We start from the raw sequence: 12,793 nt of genomic DNA, 5'->3' as shown, positions 1-12,793 counted from the left end.
TCCGGATCGCGCGCGACGCGCGCGCGACGTCTTCGCGCTCGCGCATCCGGGCGGAGGCTCCGGCTCGATGCCGTTTCTTCCCGCGATTCGCGCGCCCATGTTCGCGCGCGCCGCGGAGTGCGCCGGGGATGCGGAACACGAAGGGTCACGCCGATGGAGGCAGGGAGCGAGCGCATCAAGCGGCGCGCCTCACCGCGAACGCCCCGCCCCGTCTTTTACCCTAGGGCATTGGTCGCGAGACAACGCCGCACTCCACGCCGCGCGCGACATGTTCGGCGTCGCCGCGATGCGATCGTCCGCGCTGCTCGCGCGACGCGGGTTCGCCCTCGGCGCGTCGCGCGTCCGCTCGACGCGCGCGTCGCCCGCGCGCCGCGTCGTCGTCCCGATCGCGCGCGCGTCGTCGTCGTCGTCGTCCGGCGTTGGCGGACGACATCGTCCGCGCGGCGACGTCGTCACCGCGTCGTCCTCCCCGTCGTCGTCGCCGTCGCCGTCGTCGCCGCTGTACGACTGCGAGTGCTGCCCCCCCGGGGTGCTCTTCCGCCTGCCGAGCGCGACGCGGCGCGCGTCGTCGTCGTCGTCGTCGTCGTCGTCGTCCGTCGCGACGCGCTCCGCGTCGTCCGCGCGCCCGCGAATCATGGCCTCGAGCGTCCCCTCGGAGATCCCCGCGATCGCGACGGAGCTCGTGGACTACCTCAACGCGTCGTGGACGTCCTTCCACGCGACGTCGGAGTCGTCGCGGATGCTCGCCGCGGCCGGGTTCGAGCGCCTGAGCGAGAAGGAGTCGTGGGATCTGAAGCCCGGGGGCAAATATTTCTTCACGAGAAACATGAGCTCGATCGTCGCGTTCGCCGTCGGGGAAAAGTACGCGCCCGGGAACGGGTTCAACATCATCGGCGCGCACACGGACTCGCCGTGCCCGAAGCTGAAGCCGGTCAGCGCGATCAAGAAGGGCGGGTTCTTGAGCGTCGGCGTGCAGACGTACGGCGGCGGGCTGTGGCACACGTGGTTCGACCGCGACCTGAGCGTGGGCGGGAAGGTTCTGCTTCGTCGCGCGTCCGCGAAGGGCCGGCTGAGTCACGAGCTCGTGCGCGTGGACCGGCCGATCATTCGCATCCCGACGCTCGCGATCCACCTCGACCGGAACGTGAACACGGAGGGGTTCAAGCCCAACACGGAGACGCAGTTCGCGCCCGTGCTCGCGACCGCGATTCGCGGCGAGCTCGAGCAGGAGACGGCGGTGGCGAAGGACGCGGCGGCGGATGGGGACGACGACGCGAAATTGAAGAAGAAGAAGAAGAAGAAGAAACCCGCGCACCACCCGCTGCTCCTCGCCGTCCTCGCGGAGGAACTGAACTGCGACCCGGACGAGATCGTGGACTTCGAGCTCGAGGTGTGCGACACGCAGCCGTCCGTCATCGGCGGCGCGGCGAGGGAGTTCATATACTCGGGAAGGTTGGATAACCTCGCGTCGTCGTTCTGCGCGTTGAAGGCGCTGTTGCACGCGGGCGGCGGCGACGGCGACCTCGAGAACGAGACCGGCGTGCGCATGATCGCGCTGTTCGACAACGAGGAAGTCGGCTCCGACTCCACCGCGGGCGCGGGCGGTACCATGGTCGCGGACACGGTGAATCGAACCGCGCGCGCGCTGTGCGGCGGCGCCGACGCAGCCGAGGGACTCGTCGAGCGCACGCTTCGCCGGTCGTTCCTCGTCAGCGCGGACATGGCGCACGCGCTGCATCCCAACTACATGGATAAGCACGAGAGTAATCACTCGCCGAAGATGCACGCGGGCGTCGTCGTGAAGCACAACGCGAACCAGCGGTACGCGACGACGGCGACGACGGCGACGTTGTTCCGCGAGTGCGCGGCGAAGGAGGGGATCCCGACGCAGGACTTCGTCGTTCGAAACGACATGGGGTGCGGCAGCACGATCGGGCCGATCCTGAGCACGAACCTCGGCGTGCGGACCGTGGACGTCGGCGTCCCGCAGCTGTCGATGCACAGCGTCAGGGAGATGTGCGGCACGGAGGACATCGACGTGTGTTTCCGACACTTCCGCGCGTTTTTCGATCACTTCGCGGAGATCGACGCGAACGCCGACGACGGCGATTGACGATTCTTAATACTACTGTACGATACGTTGTTACCATCATCCTAATAAGCGCACGTGCATATGATAGTAGGCCCTAATTACGCTAACTCAGCTTCTTCGCGATCGCGCGCGCCCAGCTCCTCTGCTTCTTCGAGAACGCCCTCGGCTCGTCCGACGCCAGAAGGAGGTTCCTCGCGACGAACACCGACTCCGCGCCCGGCGGCATCCACCCCCACTCGTTCGCGCCGACGCGATCGATCGCGCCTCGATCCGCGAGGTACACCTCCTCCTCGCCGCCGTCGGGCACGCACCCCGACGCGCGAATCGTCCGCGTCAGGTCCGCGACGACGGCGCTCGACGGCCCCGGCGGCGCGACGCCCGTGGACGGCAGCCTGACGGACCCTCGCGCGCATCGCACGCGCCCGTCCGCGTCCAGCACGATCACCCCGCGCGCGTTCGTCTGCGTCAGCAGCGCGTACGTCCCCCACGCGATGTCCGCCTTGGCGGCGTCGTCCACGTCGTCCGCGAACGCGAAGACTTGCTCCGCGCCCGGGACGTCGAGCGCGCCGCCGCGGACGCCCGCGCTCGCCTCGTCGATTCGGCGACCGAAGTACGGCGTCGCGACGCACGCGGCGGAGAGCGCGGCGCCGACGAGCTCCGTTCGCGCCTGCGCGTCGGACGGGTTGGACGACGCGAGGTGGTTCGCGACGAGGAGCCCCGCGCCGAGGAGGCCGACGACGCGCGGGATGTCCGCGTCGTCGAACCCCGGGATCCCGAGCGTGAAGCGGAACACCGCGAAGTCGTCGTCCTGCGCCGCCGCGCGCGCGCCGCGCGGGGGGAAGGCGCGGCGGGGGCGATGGACGGGGGCGCGCGCGTCGTCGCGGAGACGGCGCGCGCGCCGCGACGTGAGCCGCGGAGCCGCGACGGACGCGGTCGCGGCGCTCATCGCGAGTGACGACGACGCGGCGCGCTGACGTGAGCCGCTTCGCTTGCCGTCGATTATTTATTTATTTATTTTCCGAGCTGACCCATAAGTCGAAGTCAAGCCTCGAAAATGGGAATATATACGGAGCGGGTTCTAAGAGGGTATCTTCCGTTCATACCACCGTGAGAACAGCGATACCCATCGGAACATCGAACTTAAGCACGGTTGGGCTGGATTAGTACTAGGCTGAGGAATCGCCCGGGAATCCCCAGTGACGGAAGGTTTTTGCTGTTTTTTTCGCTTTCAATCGCGCCGATGAATTTTTTTTTGAAAGCGACCGCGAGCGTTTCGCCTTCAACGACAAATCTCGCGCGCGCGCGCCCCGACGCTCTCGATGCCTCCCCGATGACCCCCCCCGCGGCGAGGTCGCCGTATCGATCCGCGCTCGTCGTCGCGCTCCTCGCGTGCGTCGTCGCGCTCGTCCTCGACGTCCCGTCGCTCGTGCGTCTCTCGTCCGACCGCGACGACGCGCGCGCGCCGAGCCACGCGCGCGCGGGGGCGAGATTTATCACCCCGACGTCGTGCGCGCACGCGGTATCGCTCGGCCGCCGCTGGCGCCAGGAAGACGCCGCGCGATGCGCGGTGATGACGCCGCCGCCGCCGCCGTCGTCGTCGTCGCGCGACGACGCTCCATCGCTGCGGTTCGCCGCGGTGTACGACGGCCACGACGGCGCGGACGCGTCCGAGCTCGCGAGAGCGACGCTCCACGAGCGCGTCGACGCGAAGCTCCGCGAGGCGACGGCGGCGACGGCGACGCGACGACGCCGCGGCGGCGGCGTCGAGCTCACGGACGAGATCGTCGAGCGCGCGATGCGCGAGGCGATAACGGAACTCGACGAAGCGTTTCTCGCGACGCGCGCCCCCGGCGGAACGACCGTCGTCGCCGCGTTGATGCGCGGCCGCGACGTCTGGATCGCGCACGTGGGTGACTCGCGCGCGTTCGCGTGCTCGCCCCGTCGCGACCGCGGCCTCACCTCCGCCGCCGCCGCGTCGCCGCCGCCGCCCTCTCCCTCGCGCCGCGCGCCGCCGTTCGCGGCCGCGCGGCTGACGCGCGACCACGCGCCGGACGACCCGGCCGAGCGCGCGCGGATCGAACGCGCGGGCGGCGGCGTCGTCGTCGCCGGCGGGACGCCGCGCGTCAACGGCGAGCTCGCGGTGAGGTGCGTTCTATACACTGGCCCCCATACGACCGCGTTGGCGTGGTGAACGCCGATCCTTAAGGACTTTTGCCGGCGCATCTCTCCGCTCATCCCTCGCTTTCAACGCCCGCCCTCGGCGCCTTTCAACTCCACCTGACGCCTTTGAACTCCACTCCGACATTCGCTCGTATGGAACGACCCTGAGCCGCGCGGTGGGCGACGGCGCGCTGCGGCGGTACGGCGTCGTCGCGAACGCGACCGTGTCTTCGCGCGTGTCGCTCGGGGAGGACGACGCGATCGTGCTCGTGTCCGACGGCGTATCCGACGTGCTCGCCGGCGACGAGGCGTGTTCGCTCGCGCTCGGCGGCGGCGACGGGGAGGCGGAGGAGAACCACGCGCGTCGATGGACGCTGCGCGACCTCGAGGCGTGGCGCGGCGCGCGCACGGAGACGGCCGCGGGAGGCGATATCATCGCGCTGGGCGGGACCGCCGCGGGGCGGCTGCCCGGGGAGGAACGCGACGGCGACGACGACGCGTCCGGCGGCGGCGGCGGCGGCGGCGGCGGCGACGACGCGTCCGCGGCGTGGCGAACGCCCACGGAGGTCGGCGTCCTCGCGCGGCTGAGGCTCGGCGCCGCGACGGCGGCGCGCGCGGCGATGCTGATGAACAGCGGCGATAACGTCGCGGTGCTCGTGATGACGGCGAAGGAGCCGCCGCCGCCTTTGGACGTCGCGCCGCCCACGCCGCCGCCGCCGCCGCCGGCGGCCGCGGCGGAAGTTGAAACGTCGACCGCCGCGGCGGACGACGAGCGCGCGCTCGTCGCGCTCGACGCCGCGCTCCGCGTGCGCGTCGGCACGACGCTCGCGCCGCGGACGTGCGACGTCGCGACGACCGGCCAAGACGCGGAGGACGGCGGCGGCGGGACGGGGACGTGCGTCGCGTTCAACCTCCGCCGCGTCGTCGCGTTGACGTCCGGGCCGTACCCGTCGTCGTCCGTCGCTCACGCGGACGACGTCGACGTCGCGCGGGGGGAGGACGAGCTCGAACTCGGAGACGGGACCGAGGAGAGCGGCGGCGGCGGCGGCGGCGGCGGGTGGGACGAGCTCGACGGCCTGACCGCGGGCTCCGCGCTCAAGTTCTTCTCGAGGGTGCCAGCGAACGCGTTGACGCCCGGCGACGGCGGCGGCGGCGGCGGGGAGCGCCGCGCGACGAAGCCGACGACGAGCGTCCCGGGGAAGGAAGTCGCCGTCGTCGCGCGGTTCTTGGAGACCCTCGGCGGCGTCCCGCTGCGTCGCGCGGGGGAGACGAGTCGCGCGCGCGGCGGCGGCGGCGGCGGCGGCGGCGGCGACGCGCGCGCGGGGGAGACGGGAGGGTATCGCGGCGCCGGGGGGCGGCCGTTCTCGCGCGGGCACTTCGGCGAGGTGTGGCGCGCGACAGCGGCGCGCGCGGCGGCGTCCGACGCCGAGACCGACGACGCGACCGACGACGCGACCGCGACGCGGTACGTCCTGAAGCGCATCCTCGTCGAGCGCGGGGAGGACGTCCGCCTGAGCGGCCGACGCGAGGCGCACTTTGGCGAGGCGATTCGAGCGGCGACGCGCTCCGCGGAGGGTCGAGCGCACCCCGGCGCGGGGCACGTCGCGCGGTACGAGTCCACGTTCGAGATCAGAGGCGGCGACGGCGGCGACGCGGCGGAGGACGAGCTCTGGCTCGTGTTCCGCGACGAGGGCGACGCGCTGTCGTCGCTGATGTACGCGGACGGCGACGACGACGACGACGACGGCGACGGCGACGACGACGAAAAAGTCTTCTCCGCGTCTTCTCTCCGCGTCGTGCGCCCATCGCGGTGGTGGCTCGACCGCCGCGCGTCGCCGCGCGGGCGCCGGCGGCTGCGCGAGCTCATCAGGCAGACGATCGCCGCGTGCGCGCTGACGCACGCGCTCGGCGTCGGGCATCGAGACGTGAAGCCGAGCAACTTGCTCGTGTCGTCGTCGTCCGGCGGCGGCGACGGATCCCCCGTCGACCGAGAGGAGACGCTTCGGCTCGCGGACTTTGGCTCCGCGGTCGACGCGCGGTCGCTCCGTGAGCTGTACGGCGACGACGGCCCCACCGCGGCGCAGCAGACGCCGGAGTACGCGCCGCCGGAGAGTCTGTTCGACGGCATCCCGCTGCATCACGGGACGTCGTCGTCGTCCGTGTCGACGACGGCGCTGGGGGCGGCGCGCCGGGGTCGCCGCGCCGCCGCCGCCTCCGGCCCGGGTGACCCGGACGCCGCGGACGACGTCGCGAACGACGTCGCGAAGGTCGCCGCGTACGACATGTGGTCCGTGGGGGTTCTGTCCCTCGAGGTTCTCGCGTTAGGGACGCCGAAGGTGTTCGCGTCCGTCGGCCGTCGCACGCGCTCGGAGGTGGAGCGTCGGCTCCGCGGCGCGAGCGCGGAGACGAAAGAGATCGCCGTGCGTCTCCGCGCGATGCTCGAACTGTGCGTGTTCCCACCCGAGCGCGGCGTCGCGGTGATGCTGTCCTGGGAGTGCACCGAGGACGCGCTGACGCGGACGATCGCGGCGCGCGACCCTCTCGGCTTGGGGTTGCCGAGCGCGTGGGCGCTGCGTCTGATTCGGCGGCTGCTGTCGTGGGATCCGGGCGACCGACCGAGCGCGGAGGAGGCGCTGACGCACGCGTTCTTTCGCGACGACGACAGCGGCGACGCGATCGGGCGGGGGTACGCGTGCGCGGAGACGGGCGCGGAGTTTGAGTTCAGGCGCGAGTGCGAGGAGCACTGCGGCCGCGCGTGCGATTGATTTGAAATGATTTTAGTTCAGTAGGGTTTTTTTACTTTGGTCATACATCAAATTTTAACGTTCGGTGTTCGTACAACAACAAAACGGGGGGCGCGACGACGATCGCTCGCCGCGCCGCCCTCCCTCTCCCTTCCCACGCTACGTCTATCCCGCTACAGACAGACAGCACTCAGCTCGGCTTCACGAACACGACGGTGACGTACTTGCTCCGGTACCGGTGCGTCGTCCCCATCACGTGTTGGCCGCGCTGTTGCTTAGTCCTGTCGTTGTACATGTGGTTTAGCACGACGTGCTGCGGCCGCGGGAGCAAGTTCGGCGCGTCCGGTATCTGCGGCATGTTCAGAAGCGTGAGGTGCAAGTGCGGCGGGCACGCCGGGGGCTCTTTCGCGAAGTCGTCCTGCGTGAACAGCGCGCAGTCGTAGCTCTCCGGCGGCGACGACGGCGCGAGGAACGAATCCAGCGAGTCCAAGATCTCCGGGACGTACTCCTGCACCTCCAACACGTTGTTCACGTTCCCCATCTCGTCGTACATCGCGGGTTGGTCCGGGGCGTACTTCCACTCGCCGTCGACGATGAACTTGTACTGGTACACCCCCGGCGGGAGCATCTTCACCACCGCGAACTCGCGGTTGCCGCTGCGATGCAGCGCCTGACGCGACTGCCAGTTATCGAACGACCCCTCCACCTCGACGACGGTGCCGCCTTGGTTCCAGTTGATCGCGACCGGGACGAGCGTGTTCGGCTCGCTCCAGCCGCCGGGGAGGTCCGGGATCCCGCGGCCGCTCGCGCCGGGGACCATCGGGATCTGCGGGCCGTACGACAGCGGCGTCGACGGCGCTTGGACGGGGATGTCCATCGCGGGCGAACCCCCGCCCGGGGTTCCGAGAACGCCGTCGGCGGAATGCGCGGCGGAGGACGGCGACGCCGCGGCGCCGCTGACGATGCGTCCGCGCGCTTGTTGGTTTCCCATCTCTGATGCGCTCGCGCGAGCGACGCGCGGGGTGGTCGGTGCGGTGACGTGCGCGGCGCGGGGTGCACTGGCGCGTCGCGAATGTGCGTTCGAACCTCGAATATTCCTTTTTGTAAAAGTAACATCGGAAATTTTGACTCAGAAACGAGGGTCTAAGAATTTCGGGACGAGACCTGGACGAGACCAGACCTTCCAGTCCGTTAAGTATTAGTCCGTGGCCTCAGTTAGTCAGTACTCGTACGTTTTCGGCGCGCGCCGCTTCGGGACTCGCGGCGGTTCGTCGTTCGTTCTCTCAACAGCTAGCTACCTATCCACCGCGAGCGACTTCGCGCGACGCTCTCACCGCTCGACCAGCACCTCGAAACGCGCCAGCTGGTCGAACACGCGCCCGCCGCGCGCGTCCCCGTCGCCGCGCGCCTCCGCGACGGATACGATCGGCAGTCGCCGCGTCCCCGGGAGCGTCGGCACGCACGTCAGCTCCACCCTGCGCTCGCCGCCGGGGGGCAACGCCCCGATCGCGATCCGCTGCGGGCCGTCCACGAGGATCCCGGCGACGCCGCCGCCGCCGCCGGTCGCGCCGCCGGTCGCGCCGGTCGCGCCGCCGCCGCCGCCCGTCGCGCCGCCGCCGACGACGTCCGAGTCTGGCTGCGCGATGACCTCCAACGCGCGCGTCGCGCTCGCCGTCTTGTTCGTCACGACGCACGATAACGTCAGCGGCGCGTGCACGCGCGCGGTCTTCGGCGGCGCGCCGTGGGCGAACGCGACCTCGACGTCTTTCCCGCCGATCCTCGGCGAGCCGACGATCTGCTGCGTCTGCAGTCGCCCGGCTTCGCCGTTGTGCCCGGTCCATCGAATCTCGAGCTTCCCTAACGTGTCGCTCGTGACCGTTATGTCCGGCCTCTGTCGAAGCTCGAACAGGAAGTGCGTCGACCCGCCCTGCGGCGACAGCACGCGCAGCGGGCGGTTCGCGAGCGACGGCAACCCCTCGCCGAGTCCCGACCCTCCCGCGGCGGCGGCGTCTCGGGCCCCTCCTCCGCCTCCTCCTCCGCCGCCTCCTCCTTCTTCTCCCCGATGCGGGTCCCCCTCTGGAATGACGACGCCCGCGCCGGAGACGCACGCCGGGACGATCTCGTCGCACTCCAAGTGCGCGCACGGCTCGAACGTCGCGCGGCTCAGCAGCAACGGCGCGGGCGTCGCGTTCTCGATGCACGCCTCGAGCAACGCGCGTCCGTCGCGTCCCGGTCGCACCTTGGTGCGCACCGCGAGAGGGTTCGCCGCGTTGAACTTGAAATACTGCGGCGCGTACTTCCGCTCGCCGTCCGCGTCCGTGTACACGACCCCGCACACGAGCGTGTGCGCGCCGAGCTCTTTTAGATCGTGCGTCGCGGTGAAGTCGAACGTCGCGCCCGGCGGCATCGTCGGCGCCGCCTCCGCGGCGTTGTCGAAGAGCGCGACGCGACGCCGCTCCGTCTGCAGCTCGGCTTTGAACGAGACGTCGCGCACGACGCGATCGCTCGAGTTGATCGCGGAGACGTACGCCGCGAACGTCTCGCCGAGGTAGACGTTGCCGAACGCTTGCGGGAGGCAGAGCGTGCCGGTGACGCCGGACGCGCGCGACGCGCGGAGGCCGAGATCGACGCGCGACTCGAACGCGACGTCCGACGACGTCGACGTCGACGGCGCGCACGGGGGATGGCCGAGGTCGTCGAGCGCGAACCGCGACGGCGTGTCGATCTTGAGCGTCGGCGCGCACGTGCGCATGACCTGCCGAGAGGGAGGGAGGGAGGCGGGGGCGGAGGGCGTCAGGCGCGGTCGTTCGAGGAGGGATCGGACGCTCGGATCGTCGCGGGCGCCGGGACGCGGACGACCGACGCACCCGGAACTGGATCGCCTGCGGGAGCGGCGCCGCCGCGCCGCCGACCGGCGTCGCCGCCGCGAGAGGCGCCGGCGTCGCCATCCGCGCGCGTCGACGACCACCGCGCGAGGCGAAGACTGACGATGAAGAGAGCGCGCGAGGGCGGTTCTGTTGTTGACGTGTCGCGTCATCACGGTGTTCACTCAGATCCATCCGCGCGGGCGCGATGAGCGCGACGCGGTACACGCGCGATGAGGTCGCGAAGCACAACACCGCGGAGTCGAACTGGATCATCATCGACGACAAGGTGTACGACGTCACCAAGTTCGCGCGGTTCCACCCGGGCGGGAAGGCGTTCGTCGACGCCAGCGCGGGGAGCGACGCGACGAAAAACTTCTACGCTTTCCATCGCCAAGACGTCCTCAAGTCCATGGCGTCGAAGTACCTCATCGGAACCCTCGTCGACGCGCCGAGCGCGAAGAAGGCGAGCGTGACGCTGAAGCCCGGCGAGCTCTCGAAGGTTCCGTACGCGGAGAGCGGCGCGTTTCAGGGGCTCCCGAGCTCGTTCTACGACGAGAGCCATCATCGATTCCGCGCGGACCTCCGAAAGTTTTTCGACGAGCGCGTCGTCCCGGACGCGGCCGCGAACGACGCGGCGGGGAAACCGCCCCCGCACGAGCTCTGGAAGGAGATGGGCAAGCGCGGGATGCTCGCGATGCGCATACAGAACGGCCCGTGGCTCGAAGACCTCGTGCAGAACTGCGGCGTCGTCCTCCCGGGAGGGATAACCCCGAAGCAGTTCGACTGCTTCCACGAGCTCATCGCGCACGAGGAGTTCTGCCGCCTCGGCGTGCCCGGATACTGCGACGGCCTGGGCGCCGGGTTCGTGATCGGCATTCCGCCGGTGCTGCAGTTCGGCAACCCGGAGCTCGCGCGCAAGGTGGGGAGGGAAGTCCTCCTCGGCGAGAAGCGCATCGCGCTGGCCATCTCCGGCCCGGAGGCGGGCTCGGACGTCGCGGGGCTGACGTGCGTCGCGAAGAAGGCGCGTCTCTGACTGGCCCCCATACGACCCCCGTTCGCGTGGTGAACGCCGATCCTTAAGGACTTTGCCCGGCGCATCTCTCCGCCCAGGGTCCCTCGCTTTCAATCCCCGACCGCGACGCCTTTCAACTCCGCTTCTGACGCCTTTCAACTCCACCCTCAGACGCCGTGCGGCAAGTTTTACGTCGTCAACGGCGTGAAAAAATGGATCACGAACGGGCACTTCGCGGACTACTTCGTCACCGCGGTCCGCACCGGCGGGCCCGGCGTCGGCGGCGTGTCGCTCCTCCTCGTCGAGCGCTCCGAAGGCCTCGAGACGAAGCCGATCAAGACGTCGTATTCGCCGTCCGCGGGTACCGCGTACGTCACCTACGACGACGTGAAGGTCCCCGCGGAGAACCTCCTGGGCGAGGAGAACGGCGGGTTCAAGTGCATCATGCATAACTTCAACCACGAGCGGTGGTACATCGTCGCGGGCGCGAACCGCGCGTCGAGGCTCGTCGTCGAGGAGTGTTACAAGTGGGCGAATCAACGCGTCGTGTTCGGAAACCCGCTGATCGCGCAACCCGTCATTCGAAACAAACTCGCGCGCATCACGAGCCTCGTGGAGGGCGTGCACGCGTGGCTGGAGGCGATCACGTACCAGATGCAGCACATGACGCACGCGGAGCAGGCGAACCACCTCGCCGGGCCGATCGCGCTTCTGAAGTTGTTTTGCACGCGGAGCGCCAACGTCGTGTCCGACGAGGCGTGCCAAATTTTCGGCGGACGCGCCATCACCCAAACCGGGATGGGGAAGGTCGTGGAGCAGTTCCAGCGCAGCGCGAAGTTCGCGGCGATCTTGGGCGGGAGCGAGGAGATCATGGCGGAGCTGGGGGTGAAGCAAGCGATGCGGGGGTTTCCCAACGCGCGGCTGTGATGCGGAGAGAGGAGGGGTCGCGCGCGAGCGCAGATGTATTTTTGCCGGGTAGACTGTAGTCAAGTAATCACCGAAACGACGTTCTGTTCGATCTCTCTTGGAAGAGTCCCCCGTCGTCGCGCCCCATTCGGCGCGCGCGTCACCGCACGCGAACGCCTTTCGCCATGGTGTTCGGCCTCTTCAAGAAGAAGAAGACTCCCGCGGAGATGCTGCGGTGCGCGTCTCGCCGTGCTCTTCGCGCGCGCGCGCGACGCGTCTTTCCGCCACCTGTTCCTTTTCGTCGTCGTCTTCGCCGTTGGTGACATCTATCTTTTCTCGGCCTCCCCGACGTCCGTCCGCGCCGCGCAGGGAGAACAAGCGGATGCTGGACAAGTCCATCCGCGAGCTCGACCGCGAGAGGAACAACCTCCAGTCGCAAGAGAAGAAGCTCATCGCGGAGATCAAGAAGATGGCGAAGCAGAACCAGATGGGCGCGGTCAAGGCGCGTCTCGTCGTCGTCCCGCGCTTCGGGGGAAAAGAAAGTCCGCCGACTCCGCGCGTCGTCGCGTCGCGTCGTCGCGTCGTCTCACCGTCCGTCTCTCCTCCCCCTCTCTCGTCCGCTCGTTCGCTCCCTCCTCTCAGGTGATGGCGAAAGACCTCGTGCGGACGCGGCACTCGATCACGAAGTTCTACGGTCTGAAATCCCAGCTCCAGGGCGTGTCGCTTCGAATGCAGACGCTCAAGTCCACGCAAGCGATGGCTGACGCCATGCGCGGCGTCACGCGCGCCATGGCGTCCATGAACAAGCAGCTCAACCTCCCGTCCTTAAACAACATCATGCGCGAGTTCGAGCGGCAGAACGAAAAGATGGAGAGCACGACGGAGGTCATGGGCGACGCGATCGACGACGCCATGGCCGCGGACGGGGAGGAGGAGGAGTCCGAGGAGCTCGTGAATCAGGTGCTAAACGAGCTCGGGTGCGGGCTGGACGCGAGCTTGTCTCCGCGCCGAC

General features: G+C 69.5%; 6 protein-coding genes across 6 annotated transcripts; 3 read left to right on the top strand and 3 right to left on the bottom strand.

The window, feature by feature from the left end:
* Nucleotides 1-634: 634 nt before the first annotated feature.
* Nucleotides 635-2,113, top strand: MICPUCDRAFT_43781 (uncharacterized protein; the record flags this gene model as incomplete). The annotated part of the gene is made up of 2 exons (XM_003055352.1): nt 635-1,237; nt 1,286-2,113. 2 exons carry the CDS (start codon nt 635-637, stop codon nt 2,111-2,113), a joined length of 1,431 nt encoding a protein of 476 aa, XP_003055398.1.
* An 82-nt stretch (nt 2,114-2,195) lies between these two features.
* Nucleotides 2,196-3,038, bottom strand: MICPUCDRAFT_49978 (uncharacterized protein; the record flags this gene model as incomplete). The annotated part of the gene is made up of 1 exon (XM_003054809.1): nt 2,196-3,038. One exon carries the CDS (start codon nt 3,036-3,038, stop codon nt 2,196-2,198), a length of 843 nt encoding a protein of 280 aa, XP_003054855.1.
* A 699-nt stretch (nt 3,039-3,737) lies between these two features.
* MICPUCDRAFT_30670 (uncharacterized protein) lies at nt 3,738-7,017 on the top strand (the record flags this gene model as incomplete). Its single annotated transcript, XM_003055351.1, has 3 exons — nt 3,738-3,752; nt 5,624-6,411; nt 6,520-7,017. Exons 2-3 carry the CDS (start codon nt 5,965-5,967, stop codon nt 7,015-7,017), a joined length of 945 nt encoding a protein of 314 aa, XP_003055397.1. The 5' UTR covers nt 3,738-3,752; nt 5,624-5,964.
* A 169-nt stretch (nt 7,018-7,186) lies between these two features.
* MICPUCDRAFT_30666 (carbohydrate-binding module family 48 protein) lies at nt 7,187-7,873 on the bottom strand (the record flags this gene model as incomplete). The annotated part of the gene is made up of 1 exon (XM_003054808.1): nt 7,187-7,873. The coding sequence occupies one exon, from the start codon at nt 7,871-7,873 to the stop codon at nt 7,187-7,189; it is 687 nt and encodes a 228-aa protein (XP_003054854.1).
* Nucleotides 7,874-8,330: 457 nt separating this feature from the next.
* MICPUCDRAFT_46152 (uncharacterized protein) lies at nt 8,331-9,970 on the bottom strand (the record flags this gene model as incomplete). The annotated part of the gene is made up of 2 exons (XM_003054807.1): nt 9,864-9,970; nt 8,331-9,751 (listed from the first exon to the last, which is right to left on the bottom strand). Coding segments are annotated over exons 1-2 (1,500 nt in total), but the record flags the coding sequence as incomplete, so codon positions are not given.
* Nucleotides 9,971-10,068: 98 nt separating this feature from the next.
* MICPUCDRAFT_13489 (cytochrome b5-like protein) lies at nt 10,069-11,802 on the top strand (the record flags this gene model as incomplete). Its single annotated transcript, XM_003055350.1, has 2 exons — nt 10,069-10,872; nt 11,047-11,802. 2 exons carry the CDS (start codon nt 10,069-10,071, stop codon nt 11,800-11,802), a joined length of 1,560 nt encoding a protein of 519 aa, XP_003055396.1.
* Nucleotides 11,803-12,793: the final 991 nt, after the last annotated feature.

This window comes from Micromonas pusilla (genome assembly GCF_000151265.4).
Source record: "Micromonas pusilla CCMP1545 genomic scaffold MICPUCscaffold_1, whole genome shotgun sequence".
NCBI classification, from domain to species: Eukaryota; Viridiplantae; Chlorophyta; class Mamiellophyceae; order Mamiellales; family Mamiellaceae; genus Micromonas; species Micromonas pusilla.
This window is presented reverse-complemented; position numbering and strand designations above follow the sequence as displayed.